We start from the raw sequence: 20,683 nt of genomic DNA, 5'->3' as shown, positions 1-20,683 counted from the left end.
ATAAACAAGACAAAATTTATTACGGATTATATACCATATACTTATACATACATATAGTATTAGTAGAATAGAATAATAATAATGTACTTGTAATGACTTGTGTATAAGTGTGTGGTAGCCAATTCCATAATCCTATCTTAATGAGTTTATCGTAAAAAGAAAGCCTTAGGAATAATACTTTGAGATTGTCATGTCACAGACAGATTTATATTTATAAATATGAAATGTCTAAGCACCTAACCCAATTACGATCTCGTCTTGACACCTAAGCGTTCTAAACGATTATAAAACCGCTGACGTAACCAAGATATTAATATAATATTCTACGAGCACATCAACACGTGATGAGGATGGGGAGTAAAGCCTTCGTACGGCATCGTAGGTCATGACGTGACGCCAATGACGTCACTACAGGGGTGGAGGTGCCCTGTTAGGGTAGATGCCCCCCGGAGAAAGTCGGCGTCAGTACGTTTTCCGACGACGTTCCGACTGCACGTTTCAAAATGCTGAAATTTACGTGCGTTCAGTGTATAACATAGTGTAGCAAATAATTTCAGTGCAGTAAATTGACTTCAATTTTTCTAGGTAATTTTGTCTTAGACGGGAAATATGCTGCAACTATTTGTACTTGATTTCAAATTAATATAAAAAAATATATTTTAAATTTCGCTTTATTTCTCAATAAATAAACTTCTTAAGGCCTAAAAGTATTGAATAAAAGCTTTTAAAAACATTCTATTAATTTTAACGTTATTTACTAATTAAATAATTCAAACAGAAACACATCGTATTGATGTCTTCAAATTCCAATAATCTGAGTTTTATTTACAATCTAATTTCAGTGGCGATGTACGAAAGCTCCTAAAAATAGCCGGGAACCGCGCGCTCGCGTCGCCCGCAACAACTCTCGTTTTTCACTACACACACTATTTCTGTCTATAAAAAAACTATTCAGAAATTTTATGCTAAGAAAATTATATGGACGTGTGTGCAGACAATGAAAAAGAAACAAAAAGTGCGCAAAAAACCAATGGTCGCGCGGCGACAGTGAAACTAATGTTCTATAGTGTCTCTTTGTGTGCTTCTTTATGTAAAACTTGCCTAAAAGTAAGTATTTTAAAACACATAATTCTAGCAATAACTGCACTAATAGTTTTGATATTAGGTTACTTGCTTGACATACTTCCCCATTTGGACTGGAACGCCGAACGATGATCTCAAAATGTCAACGACCACTGACGTGAAAACCGCTAACCAGCAAAATGATATATAACTGGTCTGTACGATAATGATACCTGACATATCACAGAATAACAATGATATGCAGTACTACCTGAAGCTATTCACTTTATCTCACATAAACAGCCAAACAGTCTTGGAAGAAATTCATGTTTTAGTTTTCTATTAAAATATCTGAAAGTATTATCTGAAACTGATATTATCAGTACCTAGACTAAGCTAGACCTAGTCAAGTCAATCAAGCCTAATGGGAAATAAAACTTTATTCTTTATATATTATAGCAAATTTAATAACACCTCTCTAAAATTAAAAACTATTGCAACAATAATAAAACAACAACAATACCATTACATTACCAACTCCAATAAGTTTTTTAATTAGATATGGAAACATCAATGATTATTATTAAACCATGTTAACATAATGGGTCAAATAAACCAAATAATTTAATAACATTATACAAGATAAAAAATACAGTACATCATCATAGATACACCATTCAAATTCATTTAAATTAGTATTTAGATATAAGGCACAGGTGAATAAAAGTAGTTTTAAACTTTAGAAATTAAAATTTATATCGATTAACCAATACCAATTTAGATCAAAATTGATTCAGTATTTAAATACCATATAACATGATTACATTAAAAAATATACTTAGGCTAAATAAGCACAAAATATATTTTTATAATTCTTTAAATTTTGACAGTTATCTTTGAAGTGATGTCTAAATGTTAGCCACACTATCCTAAAATTAATGGTTTGAGGTACAACAACTGTAAGCATTAAAAATATACAAGTTATTCTTCCATTATAAAATAAGTGTTGAGCATGCCAGTTAGCTTTTTCAATCTTTGGGTACTTTGTGCAACAAAATTACAATTAATACACGTACAATTCGTACACATATTGACTAGGATCAACTGCCGTATAGAAGACAATATAATATAATGTATTATGTAATTAATAATACTAAGTGATATCATTTTAATATTGTGCTATGTATTGGAAGACATTGTATAGTAAATATATATATCAAAATCATGTTTTTAAAAATTTTACTTACTTTTAACACCCTTTCAAAGTCAGTAATTGTTTAAATTAATTAAACTTATGTTTCTTTCAATAAATTGTCCATATAGTCAGTAATTTTAGGCCATATTTCATCAGACGTTCTGCCTTCAAAGTGTTTAATAATACCCTTTTCTTTATAAAAATCAATGACTGGTTTTGTCATACTTTCATAAATCTCTAAGCGTTTCTTTACAGCCTCTGGCTTATCATCCGGCCGCTGCATTAAAGCTTCTCCAGTCTCATCATCTTTTCCCATCACTTTTGGTGTGTTAAAACCTATATTATAGACCCTTCCAGATGGTAAATGCACCCATCGGTTTTTCACTCTGTCTATTATAACTTCAAATGGAACTACAAGGTTAAGTACAATGTCAACAGGTTTAACTTTCCACAGTGCATCAGCCTGTGATACTGTCCTAGGAAAACCATCCAATAACCATGGTTTATTCTCTACTTGCTTCAATTCTGTTACCATAAAATTTATCATTACATCATCAGGTACCAGCTTACCTTCATTTAAGTAACTTTTAACTTTTTTGCCAAGATCTGTTTGCTTTTCTATGTGGTCCCTCAACTTGTCTCCACTTGAAACATGTTCAAGCCCATACCTTTTTACTAATCGAGATGATATTGTTCCTTTTCCTGATGCTGGAGCCCCCAAAATCAAGGTTTTCAATAATTTTGTTTTTATCTGCATTGTGGTTTTTATGGTTAAAACTAAACAATTAAACTATTTAGTAAATTTTTATAGAAGTAAACTCACATAAATATTTATTATCAGCTATTCAACTTTTTATCTTTTTACATTTCGTTGTGATAAGATGACCTTATAAGTTCGATCTGTTCGTATTGGCTTTATATAATATGTATTACGAATTCAATTTGTTATTTAACACATACATAACTCAAGCACATGAGCCAGCACCATTTATATAATACTTTAATAGCACAGTTACTGGTGATAACAAATGACTTAATGAGCGTAACGTCATAACTCATAATAACTTTGTCCTTAAGATAATTCAGCTTAATTAATTTTTATTCTTGATTTGTTTGTCAATGGACTTTGGAGTTTGGATTGGACTTTAGTGTTATCACTTATCAATGGAACAGTGTGACCATATTTAAGTTTGTCATTATGCTAGCTACTTGGTTAAAATCTGCCAAAATCTGCTAAACTTTTTTTAAAAACTGTTAAAATTCTGCTATTTTATAAAATAAAAGGTTTAATACTTGTAGGTATCATTTTTTTATTGAAAATTTTAAATTTAATTTTAAATCTTAATTTCTTAATTTTCCGTGACATCTGACTCGTCAATATTTGAATTAAGTGTACTTAGTTGAATTTTGGGCTGTTTTTAACATATTTTTTGTAGGCGTAAAATTTACGCATCCATCCCGTTCTTTTACAGCTTGTTTTACATGTAGGATTGCAGACACATGTTCATTTTTAAATCTGTTCCTTTGGTCTGTTTTTACATTATTCACCTGAGAAAATATTATTTCACAAGCTGTATTGGACATTGGATAAATCAAATGTGCGTACTTCTTATTTCCATCTGCTCGAGTCATTTTTGCAATATGGCCCAAAATCGTTCAGTATTCATAGGCGTGGGGTTAGAGCTTTCACCTCATTCTAACAGCTCACTCACTGCCTTATCCACTTTGAGCTCCCTGTATTATCGCTGTCAATAATTTGTACGTCAGGTTCATGGATCAAATTTGAAAATTGGGATACCAAATCGGCAAGACTTGAAAAATCCTTGTAGACAACATTCTGTGGATCAAGACATTGTAATTGCTCAATTATTCAGGGGTAAACGTTGTTTTAGTTGAACACAAAGTTGGATCAAAAATGATTGAATACGCTGCTGGAATGTTAAGATTTCTGCCTTTTGTCTGGCATCTTGAGCTAATATTTTAATTAGTTTACTGACATATACTACGAGATAGATATCATTTAAAGGTAAAAAGTAAGTAAATAAGTCCGAAGGATGTGTGTTCCTCAAGTAGGTCGTTTTTATATAACACCATAGAATTAAAACAAGCATATCGGCTGAATCTTTGTATAGGTACTCTTTGGGCAGTGGAATACTCCCCTTGAAATATTACATTCATTTTATTTGGGATGGGTAAAATGTAATATAGGGCATAAAAATAAAGTTTAATGAATATATATAGTGTTTAATAAATTGGAATTGGTAGACTTTATTGTTATTTTTGGAAATATATAAAAGTTAACTTATTAAGTTTGCATAATGCTAATGTTATGCTAATATTTTTCTAAATTCTGCTAATAACTGCCAAATTTTTCCAATCTGCGACATAATATGCTACGCTGTGATTTGGAGGTCATATTCTGCTAAAATCGCAGAATTCTGCTGAATCTGGTCACACTGCAATGGAATTTTGATATGTTTATATTGAATGAATTTATCATGTGACATTTGAATTTCGAATCTATTTCTGACACTTGATAATTTGCTAAATGTCGTACACGTCAAACTCAATTCGAAGAACTGTGAAACACACTGAAATCTTAATACAGTGGCGCGTAACACGGAGCCGCGGTCTCTATAACTATACGAAAATCTACGAACAGTTGGTTCAAAGTTCAGCTTCAATAACATTGTTTTTATCTTGCTTTTAATATGAAACGATTGTTGTACCTTCTTTTACTAATGAACAATATTATATATATAACGGCATTGATCTACAATTACACATTACATATAAATTCTGCACCTAATGCCTGTAATCCATATATGTTTCCTACAAAAACTGGCAAAAATTTGAAACTTCACAGAACTGAAGAAATGTCAACGGTCCAAACTATTTTATAGTTAAATAATAAATATTCTTAGGTACAAATCGATATGGTTTTCCAGAATGGCGCTTGTCATGTTACCTTGCGACCTCCCTTGGTGGACATCTGTCCAACGCCACTTGAAACATCTTCTCGTAGCCTCCTCATCGACAAAGCTCACAGCCAGTATGCTTAAAATCCACGATATGTGCAAGTAAGTTAATTTCAGCTCATTGGATTGGTCATTTTATCGTTTAATAATTTTTAGAGTAAAATTCAAACTCAAGGCTAACAGTTAGTGCAGGTTTAGGCCCAGGGTATGTATCATGAGGCAAAAGGGCAGGAGATTCACCTGATGTTAATTGAACACTCACATGGCCAATAGGCTCTCAAGTGCGTCGCCGGTATAATGGCATAGTTAGATATAGGCATAACATAGTTAGTACCTAATAATAAATATATTTTTTACAGTATCGGCATAGACCCTGATGACGATATTAAAGACCCTGATCTCTTGAAAGGCTTTGAGCAGTTTCTGGAAGAAGAATTAAATGATGAGGAAAGAGCAAACTTTTTGGATAACACAGTACGCATTATGGTTAATAGAGCATTGCATCTGAAGAAGTGGCGCCCTCCCAAAGGACTTGTTTTCAGTTTACAACAGCAAAGTTGGTAACAATGCATTTACTCGTAAATGTATCGATGTATAAGTTCTTAAACAACCAATTATGTATTAAAAAACAGATTGGTTTCATTAAACATTAAAATTTTCTCTTATGAGAAACGAAACAGTGCCACAAACGACTCTTGTTAAAAATATACCCATAGGCAAACCTAAGAAAAAGAAAAAAAAGAACATACTCAATTAAACTCATTGTTGTCCGTCATTTAGATGAACCAAAGATTAAGTCGGCCATGCACACCGTTCTCACTATACAAACAGGCAATTTAAGAATAAAATAAAATATTTTTTTTAACCCGTACCAACTTTAAATATATTTCTGTAATTTTAGGTGATGTAACTGAACTGGACTATAATTTGGTATCATCTCTCATCGCTCACGCCTTTTTTTCAACGTTTCCGAAAAGAACGCTCAAAACACACCCGACATTACAAGACTTCAATTTTACGCATTTTTTTAAGAATTTACACAGGTAATAAATATACCCTTAATGTGGGTAGACACAAAATTTATGCTTTCCTAATCTTATAAGTCTTGAACCAGATTCCGATTTATTTAAAAAATACTATATTCTAAAAAAAATGTCTTGTGAAAACGAGCATCGTAATTTACTAAATACACATTTATTTAAAGTAACAGTGAGTCTATATAAATGCCTGTCTGTATATAAATTTTTTAGTAAAATAAATTTATTTTAATGTCAGGTAACCTCTTCGTAATTGGTTTCAGAAAATCTCAACGGAATAAACTAAAAAGCCTTTTACATTATTTTGAGTGGTTGGATAAAAATAGTAACGAAGGTTCTATTAAATTAAGTAGACAGGTAAGGTTATACCGATATTTCACGTGTTCGCTTGGTTTTTATCATTAGGGGGAGTTCTTAAATTTTTTGACTAGGTACTTACTAACGTAGTATGATATTACACATAACTAAACTGTTTATAATGACATCATTTAATATCACACAACCATAGAATATTAAAACTATTCTTATCTACATAATAATACTTAATGAATAAATGGAACACTAAAATAAATTTAAAAGTTTGGGCCCTATGGCAGTACCTTTAATGCTGGCAGCCTTTCCTCGCCTTATTTATTTGTTCAGCGAGGATAGACTATGCGTTTTTATTCTCTTTGGACATTTGCCTGCAATTTGGTATTGTTTCTTTACCTTGGTTTTGTATATTTATTATCTTCAATATTTCTTCTCAAGGTTCTAACCTCAAGGCAATGGTTAACAATAGAAGACTGGCTGGAATGTTCTTTGCCCTTGTGTAAGCTTTTGGTGAGGCATGAGGGTAGACCTGAGAGATGCGAGAACGATGACGCAATCAGAGTATGCTTCTCGTCAAGTCGTATAGGTGGCGATGTACTTATAGATGGAGAGTCCCAGGTATATTTTATCGACTTCTACTCAATATTTAAATATATTTAAAACTGACCTAAGAGATCTGATTTGAGGGGCCTATTTGGACAGCATACAAAAATATTCTTTATTTACGTTTTTAGGTTTTTATATTATATTATGAATTTAATTTAATTATATTAAAACTTAGATATTGCAATGTCCTTGATAATTCTAATTCGCATTTAAATACCTCAATTATAAATTAATAACATCAAGATTTATTAAATAAATTATTCCCACAGGAAACCCTATCAATGTTTATGATGCCCGAATTACTACCTGCAATGTTATCTGTCGAAGCGCTAGAAGACAACGAAGTTTTAAAAGTAGAAGGTGTTAGGTTGTTTAGCAGAATTAGTGACAGGAAATCGAAAGCTAATATAGAACTATTATCTGAACCGAAGACGGTAAGTTATTCATACTTCACATAGGCATATACAGCTGACAGCTCGAAACTAACGCCAGCCCTATTAACCACAAAGCACCAAAAAAGGTTTAGGCACCTCTCATTCGGTTTATTCGGGAATAACAGAAGCTTCTGGAAGGAGCTAGTAATATTAGCGGCTAGTAATATTAGCTAGAGCTTATTTACTTAACGCAAAACGGACCAAATTTCAGTATAATTGCGGAAATGAGTCCACCTACCTAACTAATAAAATAAACAATACCTTCTTATCCAAAGGTTGATATATTCGGTAGTGGACTAATCAATTATAAAAAACCATTACTAAGAAGAAACATTCTAGTAAAATCTAAAATTGGAGTTCAATATTTTTACTCTACATATATTTATTATTAAATTTTTAATTATGTAATTTGCAATATTCTTTAAGAACAGATAGCTTGTAAAACTTGCCATACGAATATAAAAAAAGCCATACAATTGTCAATTGTAAGGATAAATTATTATCTGAATAATTAAAGTGGTAGTTAATAAACAAACTCTTTATCTTTTAATAGTTTTGCAATACACATTAAAACTCTCTAAAAAAATATAAAACTGAGGGCGTAACGAATAAAAATATTATCGGATTTAAGTGCGTCTAACATAACCCAAGCTAAACAAAAAAGGAAGAATAAAGTGTGCCAATGGACCGTGACAAAATATTATATAAAAATTTGCAAAACGATGGATGTTCTTGCTTACATTTGGCAACAATAACGCCCACGAATTTCTTTTTTCTCCAGTTTCCCGCGCAATAATATAGTAACTATTTCATGTTACTAAGCTAAGAGTATTATTAAATATTCACTCAGGTAACTGAGAGATTTGCAAATTTACTGCTATAAAGAACATAACCTCTCAGTTAAAACTTACTTGTCGACTCTACCCGTACAATATTAACTTTTTGATGAAGCAAAAAAGTGGGCTTCATATTTTAATTGTTCCAGGTCAATGTATGTTTAATGGACGCAGAAGATTATAGTGCACTCCCAGCAAGCCAATGGGAAGAAGACAATATTTTGAGAGAACTAAACAAGAGTCTTTTGGCTTTCCACCAGTCACCAACTAAGACTCGAGACTCTAAACATGATAGAAGATTATCCCCTATTGGTATATAACTATTTATTACTTATAATTATAATCTAAATAAGTAAAAACGAATCGCAAAACTCGGAAACTGCTAGACCAATTCGAGTATTTTTTTTATTTCTCTCTTGAGGTGTCAGGAAAGTTTTAATGGAGAAAAATATAAAAAAAATAATGTCTCTATGGAATAGGCAGGTTCAGTAAAAACATCATATTAAGGCGAAACAAAGTTCGTGGTAGCAGCCAAGTATAATAAAAAAGTATAACGATAGATTAAGCATAAGTAGCGTGCCGTTTCATTGCGATTGGTCAAGCGTGTGACGGAACGCTTCGCGTTTCTTGGATTGGTTGAGAGACGGATCGTGTTTCTACTTTCGTCTTCCATTCTCACTCCTATCAAACTTAATTTCAGCTGGCTATCAAGTACTCGCGGGTCAATACGATGATTATACTTTAATTGACATATTTATAAAAAAATTTAACTATAACGAACCGTATTCCAATAGCTTCAGTTGTTCTTATAATATTATATAAATATAAAATATTTAAGTCGGGACACAATACGAAATACCACCCGTATCCCATTGAAGTCCGCCCTTCCACATCTGAGCGTTTTTGCTGCACACCATAACTATGTAGAACCAGCGCGCAGATTTCACCAGACCAATTCATCTCTATAGATGAACCAGAACCAATTCATCTCTATAGATGAATTGGTTCGAAATGCCTATGCATTTGCAAGCTCTCTGGCAATGTTATTGTCTAGGGGCGGTAATATCACTTAACATTCGATGAACCTGATCTGTATATCCTAACCTGCTATATAAAAAAAATTAATCTCGAACATTCATTTGTTTCACTGGTGTCGTGTTTAATAAAGTTGAAAGTTTTCCAATCCAATTAATTATAAGTTCTTTATAATATGGTTAAGAAATTATAGCTAAGACATGTGTATTGGAAATTAATCGCGTTAAAGACTTTTACGTTTAATTAGCGTTTGTGGAAGAAAAAAGGAAATTCGGCGTTATTTATTATTAAGTTATGATTTATGGTTTTTGTCTTACAGGCGAGTCTTTTAGCCTGTCACCAACAGACGTGGAAGCGACTGTGATGATAAAACAAGCGTCTTCGTGCAGTACGATTAACAGTCTAAACAGCAGAAGTCCATCACCTCAGAACTATTGTGCTGCAACGCTTAATTTGAATGATCCCAGTAAGTTTTTTTTTTAATTTTTAATTTTATAAATTTAATTCCATTCTAAATTTTTGTCACGTTCGATAAATTTAATAATGGATGTTCTTTTTTTAAATAAAATCTTTCGAATATATATTTTGATATTTTATACATTTAGGTTATTAACGAGATATCATTTTTAGGTTTAGAACTTCAGAAGCAAAAATGCTGGTTATCCCCCGATGCGGGTACATTAAATAATCGTCGCGGTAGATTTATTGTACTTGGATCGTCTGGGGAGTGTTTGCCCGTTACGAGAAACTCTGGGCTTCAGACAGCTGAAACTCAGGAAGACAGTCTTTATTCCAGCTGTAATTCTAGCGATGATGAGTTCCATAGTGCGAACAGCAGCTTTGATGATGGTAAGTTTTGTGCACCTTAGAAGATCTTCTTGCCTGTAATACGCATAGTTCCTTGATTCCCGTTACTTTTTTTAAGAATATACATTGGTATACAAACTCTGATGACAGATGTTTTTCATATTCTTTATTTAAATTTAAACAAATTTTCACCTTCACAAGCTGTTTGATATTTATATACAATGGTTAGGTTTTTTTTAATCTTGAAGTATAGTGCCATATCAATTATATATTTTTGTGTATTTTTGTGTACTTTAGATTAGATATTTCGCAAGACTCTATTAAAGCCTTGAACAGGTTTTAGGCGTTAATACTGTTTTACACTCCAGAATCTTTTGTTTATGATTTTTGTGTTATATATGATGTAAGTTGACAGTTTATAAAAAAGTTTTAGCTAGTCGTTCACATAAAGATAGACTAATACATATGAACACGTTACTTTTAGCGGGTAGTGAAGACGAAGGCCGAGGTGAAAGTGGTCGACCAAATTCATTCCAGTACTCAAAAGAACTATCCACTGAGGAAAGGAGATTGAGTTTCGCCTCTCGCCTGAGAGACGCGTTAAAGAGAGAAGCTGAAACCTCTTGCACGACCAGCACCACGGGAGACTGGTCAACAGATAGTTCCAGTTATGCAGTTGGTGTCAGCATATCTGGAGCTGAAGTTAATGATAATGATATTAGGTATGTATTTTACAGTTTGTCGCATATGTTTTGGATTGGAAAACAATAAACAACATGCGGATATAGATGGGTGTCCAAAATTAAATTGGGTCACGTAGCCTGACAATTTTTTTCCACTTGGGATGTAAACATAATATTAATAGAATCACCTATAATCTATATCCTATTTATTTTCTAATGAAGTTAAATAGAAGTTCACAGGGGCTTCCGACATAATCACTTTCCGACAGACGATAAAAACTGATAGTGTCTCAAACCTCTGTCTGTCGACAACATTGCTTTCAATAGTTATAATTTATATTCATTATTCACTGTATTTACCTACAACACAAGGTTTCCCAAGTGTATAATTTGAAACACTTAGAAATTACTTTAAAAAAAATATTTTTAATGTAATTGTAAATAGTGCCATCTAGCGGTAAGTGACACACACATAAATTTCAGAGTGAAACGCGGTGGATCTGTAGGTTTCGTTTTAACTGAGGAGGAAACAGTTGAAAATCGCAAACCTCCAAGGCGTTTACTGTCAAGAAAGGAAACGGGAAACAGTTCGAAATACAGCTTCAGCACAGAATACACGTACGTTTGACGTCATATACTTTTAAACTTAATAGATTTTATAAAGAAAACTTTTCTACAGGTCCGAATTAGAAGAAGTTTACGAACAATTTAACCATTGGTTGAATGACCCCATTGTCGATAGTGAAGGCGATAGCAAAAATCGGGAGCTCGACTCGAGAGACTTGGCAGTAATACGGTACGATTTATTTTACCACCAACAAGCTTTATATGAGTTATGTATTTTAGGATTCCCTAAAATACCTTATTAAAAAATACCCTTTTACAGCTTTGCCGGATCATTACTCAAACGAACACTAAGTGAGTCAATGGCAAGTGGAGCTGGAGTAGGCGCGGGGGCGGAAGTAGCAGAACTCTATGGAAGAGAAAGAGAAAGAGTTCCACCAAGAAGATTAGCTCTTGCTGCGCGATCTTTGTCACTCGAGTTGGCAAGACACCGGCATCGTTTGGCTGCACATTTGGTAATATATAAATATGCGTTGTATAGTTTTACTAACTTTTAAACTAACCTGTAAATGTTCGTTCCTAAGAAACGTTGCTGTCTGTGATTATAAATTGGAATGGAATACAAATCTTAATTATAATCTTTATCTCTGTAGCAAAGTCTGATATGGTCGTCTTTATCCCAATTAAATCATTTTTTACGGATTTCAGTTAATAGCTACCTTAGTCTGTGTGTTAGTGTAGCATCCATGGTCTTAGTAAATTTAAACTTAAAAAAAATATTTTTAGAACTTGTCCTAATCCGGCCTTTTACCGTTATATAGAAATCACTTTAAATAATATATGTCTTAATTCAGTGGCCTTATGTAAAGATCTTGGAGCTTTATAAATAATTTAACGATGCATTAATTTCAATCCAATATTGAATTTTGAATCGTTATATTATCTTTCATTATAATACAGCAATTTACTGCTTTTATAAGTAAGACATCTAGACAATCTAGCGTCTTCAGGCTCATTGGCTTCCCTATAAATAATATGTTAAAACAATTCTGAGACACTTTCATGTCCTGCTAGATGTATTATTCTCATTTAACCCTGGATTAATTTGACAGAGACGTAAAGTAAAAGAATCAATACCCGAAGAGATTATTAAAGCAACGGAAAACGAAAGAGAAACAGATTCAAATAGTAACACGAGATCTTGTAGCGCATCAACTGAGACGAATTCAACTCAGATTTCAAATCCTAGTGTTAGGAAGAAAAAATTAAACTGGGTTGTGAATATGATCGTAGAGACGATAGAAGAAAACGTTGAGTGTGAACCTGTCACGATTAAATTAAATCACAAGGTCAGACTTGCTGGTGTCTGTCGCTAATTCTTCTTTCGTATATAACTAACAATTAACCCATACCCAAGACATTTTAACAGGAAAAAAGGCCGTTAATGAGTCGGTTCTTCTATCCTAATGCTCGCTAGCACCTAATATCATAACATTAGGTTTGTTTTCGCTAGTCCTTAATTAATTTTAAGTTTATATACAGACTCTCGAGTCGATGCTGCACGACCCATCCACACTCTAAGGTTATTTAGTTGCTTGCTACATCTATTACAAGATGGCCACGATGCGTTAGCTACTTTGCGGCCGTTTAAGTATTACGTAAGCAGTAATACTGCAATTTATCCCCCTCCCTCTTGTCAGCAAAAGTAAGCAAAGCTCTCAAAAATAATAGTACATAAACGTATTAATTTTTTGTAGAAATCCTCGAAATTACATTTCGTTTACAAGCATAGACAATGTGTGGGTAATATGTGTAAAAAAGTTAATAATTACTGTTGACATTATTAACCAAAGACCCCCCCTTCCCCTATAGTGCTTACGTAATACTTAGTGCCTAACAGACAGTATGTCGTTGGGGCCGTTAAACTTCGCGTTTATATCAAAAAAATAAATAAATTATATTATATCATGTCGGAATATAAATATAATTTAAGCTTATTATTGTTTTTTAGTTTTATTACTATTTTTTTTTTACGGATATTTAATGCATTGCTTAATTTGGATGCCAGAAATTCTGAAAAAATTTGACACAAACTAAACGCAACTCCTCTCTGTCATAAGAAAACACGCGCGACCTTATACTGCAGTATATAACTGAGTCAGCAAGTGTGAGAGTATGGTTGATGCCTTCGCCTTCCCCTCGCGTCCTTTGTCGCCCCAAAACCGACAGAAAGCGAAGAGGCGGCGAGGCGACAAGCACATACGCGCGTTCGCGTCCATTTGTATTGCCTCGTGGAGAGTGTGGATGGGGGTTTACAATTATGTATTAGTAATAAATCCAATTAGTTTTAAGGCCTTTACATTATTTTAGAGAACATATATCCGATCATGTCTATGAAGGCATGTTTGCACTCAATTTGGTAAAGATATATTTGCACATTGCTAATTTGTGTGGAACTAGAGAAATAACGAGTAATAGAGCTAATAGTTTGACAAAGTATTTAACGCCATTAAATACGTCTGTGACAAAAAAAACAGGTTGTGGGAATATAATTTTTCATATGAATATAAAAGGCATGTACTTTGTCAAATTCAGAGTTACAGTATATGCCTTCCAACACATTAGGTATTAGATTAGTGTACTCATTTTTACTCTTTGACTCATAATTCCAACACATTTCAAAAGGACCTATTTTAATAATAGTTTCGTACAAAATATAATTAGGTATGTATTTTTTTTCAAATAGATCACTAATTGAAAATTTACAAATTTCTGGTCAGACAACAAAATTAAAATTTGAGAAAATAGTCGGAACTCTAGCCTGGCCAGAAGAACAAAAATGTTTGCAATTGCATGGCAATTACATTGCCTCCACACATCCGATTAAGCATGAACGTTGATGGCTTAAGTTATTTTTACATTTCAGTTAAACGAATTGGCCAATAAAATCGTATCTGGAGGATCATGCAAACCAGTGGCAACCGGAAACTGGGGTTGTGGATCGCGTCAACGTGGGCATCCCCAATTGAAGCTTCTGTTGCAGTGGCTGGCTGCTAGCGTTGCTGGGGTGCCTGCACTTTTCTATTATACGTTTGGAAACGAAAATCTGTTTAAGGTATTTATAACAGTCAATGATATTTTTTTCTTATACGAAAACACAATACAGAGCAACATGAGTTGAAAAATAATTGGTTATTTTTTTCATAGGCCACTTTTTCTTTATAAGTAAATAAGTGATCAGTTAGACACAATTTTTTTTTTCTGAGATAAAACGCACTTTTTGTTTCTTGTTTAAGAGTTATTTATGGCATACTTAACCACTGTATTACTCCTAATAGTATAAGTGATATTTTTATTTAGATATGTCCTCTATGAATACGGCAAGTATTTAAATTATATTAATAAAAAAAATTATTTCGATATTACCTTATAGCTGGACACATTGGTAAGAGTGCTGGTGGATCGAAAGTGGACAGTGGGCCAACTTGCAAGAGCAATGTTAAAATTTTCACGTCAATATCTTCACGAACATCACGTCATTCCCGATAATCACACGTTGTTTGATGAACTTATAGGAATCGAGAAGATACCAGATGATGATTGATCTACAATTAATTAATTTTAATTAGTTTTGTACATTATGAAATATGGTACATGATGGCGATTTTTGAAGCTCCAACAATGCAATATTGTAATTTTAATAAATTTTGGAACTTCGGAAACTGTGGTGTTACTGTTAACTTAAATGGCGGGTCTTTATTGGCGCTATAACAGGTAAAAAACATTCGTTCAGAAATTTCTTTACAGTAGTTATGTTTTAATTTTGGGTTGATTTCGAATGGGCCAAGTGCACTGATTTACCACTACAGGAAATATTTTTTTATCAATAATTTGACGATTTATATTCATAAATATATTTGTGATTTAATGACTTACTTAATACTTTACGATCTGAATATTCACTAAAATATTAATACAATGTATTAAAATCATTTCGGTGCTAAAATATATGCAAATATGTTGCTATATACAATTTGCTACAAAGTTGCATTTCAAAATTTATTAGTAATTAATTATTTTTATACATAATCATTATTTTCACAGATTATAGAATACTCTTAGATTGTTCTGTGTTGTCTATGTTTTCTTCACATTTTTATTTTTATGTTTGCGCTATTCGAATGTGTTAAATTTAAATATTGCAATTTCGATGCATTTACGAGTCAATAGGAAGTTAATAGTATGTACATAAATATCAAAAGTATTTAGCATAGGAACACATTGATAATAATATAGTAATGGCAATAGTAATATAAGACATCTGTCATTAACAATTATAAGCAATATTAAGTTTTATCGGATTTCAGGATATTTTTGTACAAATATGAAATTATAAGAGGACACTCTTAAAAATACTCTTTGCACTTGTATTCTTAGCACAACATTCATTGGATTTTCAACTGTTACAGTTAAAAATATCTTATGATTTTTGTTTTTGTTTATCTCGTTAACATTTTGTTTGTTTAAGCAGAAAAGTCTTCCATAGCATGGTTCTCAATGTGTCCAAACTTTAATAATTTATGTAATCATTTATAATACAAAAGTTAAAAGAAAACAAAAGGCGTTTCATTTACCTTACTACTTTCCCTGACGATTACTATATTCGAAAGAAAAACCAAAAACTTATGTTTAACTAAAACGGACCATCATGCTATAAAAAAACGGATAATAATGATAATACAGAAATTAAATTTTAAAATACTTTGTAACACTACATAAATATATTATTTTAATTAAATGTTAAAAAACTACTTCGATTTTTTTCCTTAGTCTCTCAAATGGATGTTTCTTATCACTGCAGATCAGATTAATATTTGTATTGTAAAAACATATTTAAACATGTTTTTACAATGAATAAAGTTTTCACAGGTTGCTAAAAATCTTTTTTTTTTTTTTTTTTTTTTTTTTCCTTTGGCTCTAACACTGTTTGTGCATTAGCCAGCGTCAAGTATGGGATTTTTATAATTCGTTGTTTTAATTATTTACAGTTTATGCATAATGAAAAAACTAAGGAAACCAATCGCGACATAACATAAATAATTGAAAGCGCATAAATTTACAAATAATCAGAATAATTAATAATGGAAAAAAATCAAAATTATAGTTTAATGTTATTATTTACAATAAACATACTTATTATACTATATACAATGGGATTTAAATCTCGAAGAAGTAAATAAATATTGGTAGGAAGGGGAACGGACAGAGAAACTAAAGAAGTATATAAGGAAGAATGGTCATACTTAGGACAAGAAAAGAAAACATGATTCAAGTCAGAATAGCTCTCGCCACACTCACAGGCGGTACTAGTTACGATACCGAGTTTGTGCAAATGAACTGGAAGGCTGTTATGTCCCAGACGCATACGGATTATAGTAGAAGTGGCAGTTTTACCAAGCGACAATTTGGCAAACCACGGCTTCCTGGGAACGGAAGACTGTATAGCATACAAGAAACGACCCTTAATCCGGCCGTTCTTTTCCCAACACATATCCCACGAATTGTGGAGATATATGCCGGGCAAAGCAGCAAGATCATGGCCAAAATTCTTGTACGGGTATACGTCACCGGTCACAGTAGCACTGTTAGCCAAACTGTCAGCTTTCACATTTCCAGAGATACCACAGTGACTAGGTATCCAACAAAATGATACTAAATAGTTGTGTAATTGACATTGCAACAGCTTTCTCCTACATTCAAATATAACATGAAAGAATGGGTTTAGTTTAAGTGAAAATTTTGCTAAGCTCTGTAATGCACTTAAGGAATCGGTAAATACAACGGTTTTTTTGAGTTTGAAACACAGCACATATTCAAGAGCTTTTAGTAGTCCAAAACATTCACCGGTAAAGACCGATGATTCTGGAGGTAATTTAATTTTCTGAACTATTTTGTACTGTTTGTGGTACACTCCAACACCAACACACCCATTGGAGTGTTTAGAAGCATCTGTATACATTTGATGCCAGTTAGGCCATTTCATATTGACATTGGAATTAAAGTTTGCATTAGCATTAAAATCAGATTTTTCAATGCCAATAGAAAAGCATATCTCAGGAGAAAGAAGTAGAGAATCATAAGAAGAGCTAAATAGGGGAAGGATATAAAAGGAATGAGTTGGGGCTTGTAATTGTTTAAATTTCAGAAAGCTTTTTAATAGACAAGGTAAAGGTTTATGTGAAGAGGGTAATTTTTGAGAAAGAGATTCCAGTTTGGAAATGAGGGGATGATTATGGAACTGGGCAGTTCTAAAAATGAATCTATCTGACAGATATTGACGCCTTAAGTTTAATGGAGGGTCACAACATTCTATTTGCAGAGCATTAACCGGGCTCGATTTCATAGCACCAGAAACAATCCTCAAAGCCCTAGACTGTATGAGATCTAGTTTTCTAAAGCCTGCTACATTACCTGGATCTAAGAAAAAGGTCCCAAAATCAAGAACGCTTCTAATGACAGCATTATACACCAACCTCAATGTGGCCGGGTGAGCACCCCACCAAACTCCACTGAGACATCTCAGCATATTCAAGTGTCGCTCACATTTACCAACCACAAATTCGCAGTGTGGTTGACCTGTTAGTTTAGAATCAAGTATAGCTCCTAAGAACTTTACTTGATTATTGACGGGTAATATATTATCGCAATCATATCTTATAGTTGGTGAGGGAGGATTTCTGGATTTAGTGAAAAGTACGACGGTACTTTTTGAGGGAGACAGATCTAGGCCATTTGCATCCATCCAAGATTTTAGGAAAGATAAAGAGGACGAGACACGTTGTTCAGCATTACTTACAGACTTATCAGAGGCATAAATAACCAAGTCATCGGCATATTGTAATATACTAACTGAATCTCCGATAGAGTTTTCTAGGTCATGTGTATAAATATTGTACAATAAAGGACTCAGCACAGACCCTTGTGGCAAACCCTTCCATACCAGCCTACTAGGCATGTAAGGGCCGCCAACATCTAAAATAATTTTCCTCTCTGATAGAAGATTTACAATGAAATTATTTAAAAAATAAGGAACCTTTAATTTATCTAATTTACTTTTTAGAATATGTAACAAAACATTATCATAAGCCGAATTAATATCCAAGAAAGCTGCGACTACTGACTTTTTATTTGAGAAAGCATTACGAATGTCCGTGACTAATATGCCTAAATTGTCACACACACTTTTACCTTTTCGAAATCCAAACTGAGTTGGTGACAGATATTTATTATTTTCTATATACCATTCAAGCCGATTTTTAATTAAATGTTCAACAACTTTTGTTATCACCGATGACAAGACTATAGGACGGTATGATTTAATATCAGATCGAATCTTAGACGGTTTTAAAAATGGCAGCACTATTTGACTTCGCCAAGATGACGGTATGTCATTTGTCAAAAGAACTTTATTTATTAAATTTAAAAAGTAATTTAATCCATTTTCGCCAAGGTGAGACAAAAAGGAATATGGGATCCCATCTTCCCCAGGAGCACTGTCTTTAACGTAACTTAATACACCTTTTAATTCTAATAGCGTAAAAGGTAGATTTAATGAGGAAGGGACAACATCAGAGTTATTTTGTGTAGAAGAGTGGATGAGATCTGGAGCAGAAGGAGGAGCCAAGCGATCAAGGAATTGATCAGCTAATTCTATAGGAAGCAACGACGGGTTAGAAGGATTGATAGCTGACCTAAATCTTTTGATATTTCGCCAAATGACAGAAGAATTTATTCCAGGTGATAAAGAGCTACAATATTTCCTCCAACCCTCAGATTTCTTTTTTTTAAATAGTTTTTTAACCTCTTTCATTACATTCATTAAGACCTCGTATTTTTCCATAGACATATCATTGCGATAATTAAGCTCAGCTGCCTTGCGTTTTTTAATAGCTGTGGTACATTCTTCATCCCACCATGGTGGAGATGACAACTTATTACTACTCGGCTTTTTCCTAGGAAAAACACTATCAGCCGATTCTAACAAAACATCTTGTAAATAATTACTATTTGTGACATTATCTTCTGAGCAATTATTCAGTTTCTCTTCTACTAATAAACTGTATTGACTCCATTTCGAGTCTATGATTTTGTGTTTAAGGCGAGACTTTTTAATAAACATATTACTATTTTTTTTACAGGGAAATGAAATGATTATGGGATAATGATCACTATTGTAAGATGAACACAAAGTAGACCAAGAGAGAGAAGATGCTAAATTGGGAGTACAGATGGACAGGTCAATGGCACTAATTACTTCACCAGGCTTTGTAAGGCGAGTAGGAGAACCCGTATTTAAAATGCACAGGTTATACATGTCTAAGATATCCAATAATTCATACCCGTACCTATTTGATACTGAACTACCCCACGATGTATGATGAGAGTTGAAATCACCTAGAATCATGAAAGGCTGAGGGAGAACTGAAATTAAGTTTTTAATTTCATTGAATATTTGCAAGGAGGGGTGAGGGACATATATAGAGACAAAACAGATACCATCAACAATAGCTGTAATGATAGAAAAGCTGTTACTATGTGAAGGAAGAGGAAAGGAAGAAAAGATGCTTGAGTTTCTGATGAGCAGGCATACACCACCATACCCATCAGCCCTGTCTTCTCTTAAGCAAGAATAACCAGGGATTTTGAATACCTGATCTGGCTTTAGCCAGGTTTCAGATAAAGAAAAAATAAAAGGATTAAAATTATTTATAATGTGTATAATTTCATGCTTTTTGTTTATAATACTGCGGCAGTTCCATTGAACTAACCTGTCCATGTTGGCCATTATTATTATCAGTGTAGGAATTAATTAAATTAGCAGCGTGGGACGGTATAGATAAATTAGGTTGAGAAAGTAATTTAATTAATGTAGTAATTAACTCTATTATTGTCTGTTGTGAATTTGCATTAGGCGATGATGGTAATGCACATCCATTAGAAGGCTCTGGCATATTGTAGTCTCTTACAAGAGACTCATGTGCTACATGATCGAAACCTTTACTGTGTTGAGGAGGCGTTCTGGGTTTAGTGAAGACTGTTTTTTTATAAGATATTGTACGTGGAGGTGGTGAACC

At 33.0% G+C, this 20,683-nt stretch overlaps 2 protein-coding genes across 4 annotated transcripts; one reads left to right on the top strand and one right to left on the bottom strand.

Moving 5' to 3' along the window:
• Window positions 1-449: 449 nt before the first annotated feature.
• Window positions 450-16,164, top strand: LOC110998481. Of its 3 annotated transcripts, XM_022267156.2 has the most exons (18): window positions 450-585; window positions 843-1,107; window positions 5,206-5,337; window positions 5,595-5,791; window positions 6,137-6,278; window positions 6,536-6,629; window positions 7,023-7,202; window positions 7,460-7,624; window positions 8,610-8,772; window positions 9,815-9,961; window positions 10,126-10,344; window positions 10,787-11,024; window positions 11,469-11,603; window positions 11,665-11,781; window positions 11,872-12,064; window positions 12,662-12,898; window positions 14,476-14,664; window positions 14,983-16,164. In XM_022267156.2, the coding sequence occupies exons 3-18, from the start codon at window positions 5,207-5,209 to the stop codon at window positions 15,151-15,153; spliced, it is 2,718 nt and encodes a 905-aa protein (XP_022122848.2). In that variant the 5' UTR covers window positions 450-585; window positions 843-1,107; window position 5,206; the 3' UTR covers window positions 15,154-16,164. The 3 variants fall into 3 exon arrangements, with proteins under 3 accessions (XP_022122848.2, XP_022122849.2, XP_022122850.2); XM_022267157.2 differs by lacking the exon at window positions 843-1,107; XM_022267158.2 differs by lacking the exon at window positions 12,662-12,898.
• On the bottom strand, window positions 1,583-3,422 carry LOC110998483 (GTP:AMP phosphotransferase AK3, mitochondrial). Its single transcript, XM_022267160.2, has one exon. The coding sequence runs from the start codon at window positions 3,012-3,014 to the stop codon at window positions 2,355-2,357; it is 660 nt and encodes a 219-aa protein (XP_022122852.2). The 5' UTR covers window positions 3,015-3,422; the 3' UTR covers window positions 1,583-2,354.
• Window positions 16,165-20,683: the final 4,519 nt, after the last annotated feature.

Source organism: Pieris rapae, chromosome 12 (assembly GCF_905147795.1).
Source record: "Pieris rapae chromosome 12, ilPieRapa1.1, whole genome shotgun sequence".
Lineage (NCBI taxonomy): Eukaryota > Metazoa > Arthropoda > Insecta > Lepidoptera > Pieridae > Pieris > Pieris rapae.
Note: the sequence above shows the minus strand (reverse complement) of the source record. Positions and strands in the feature narration are given on the sequence as shown.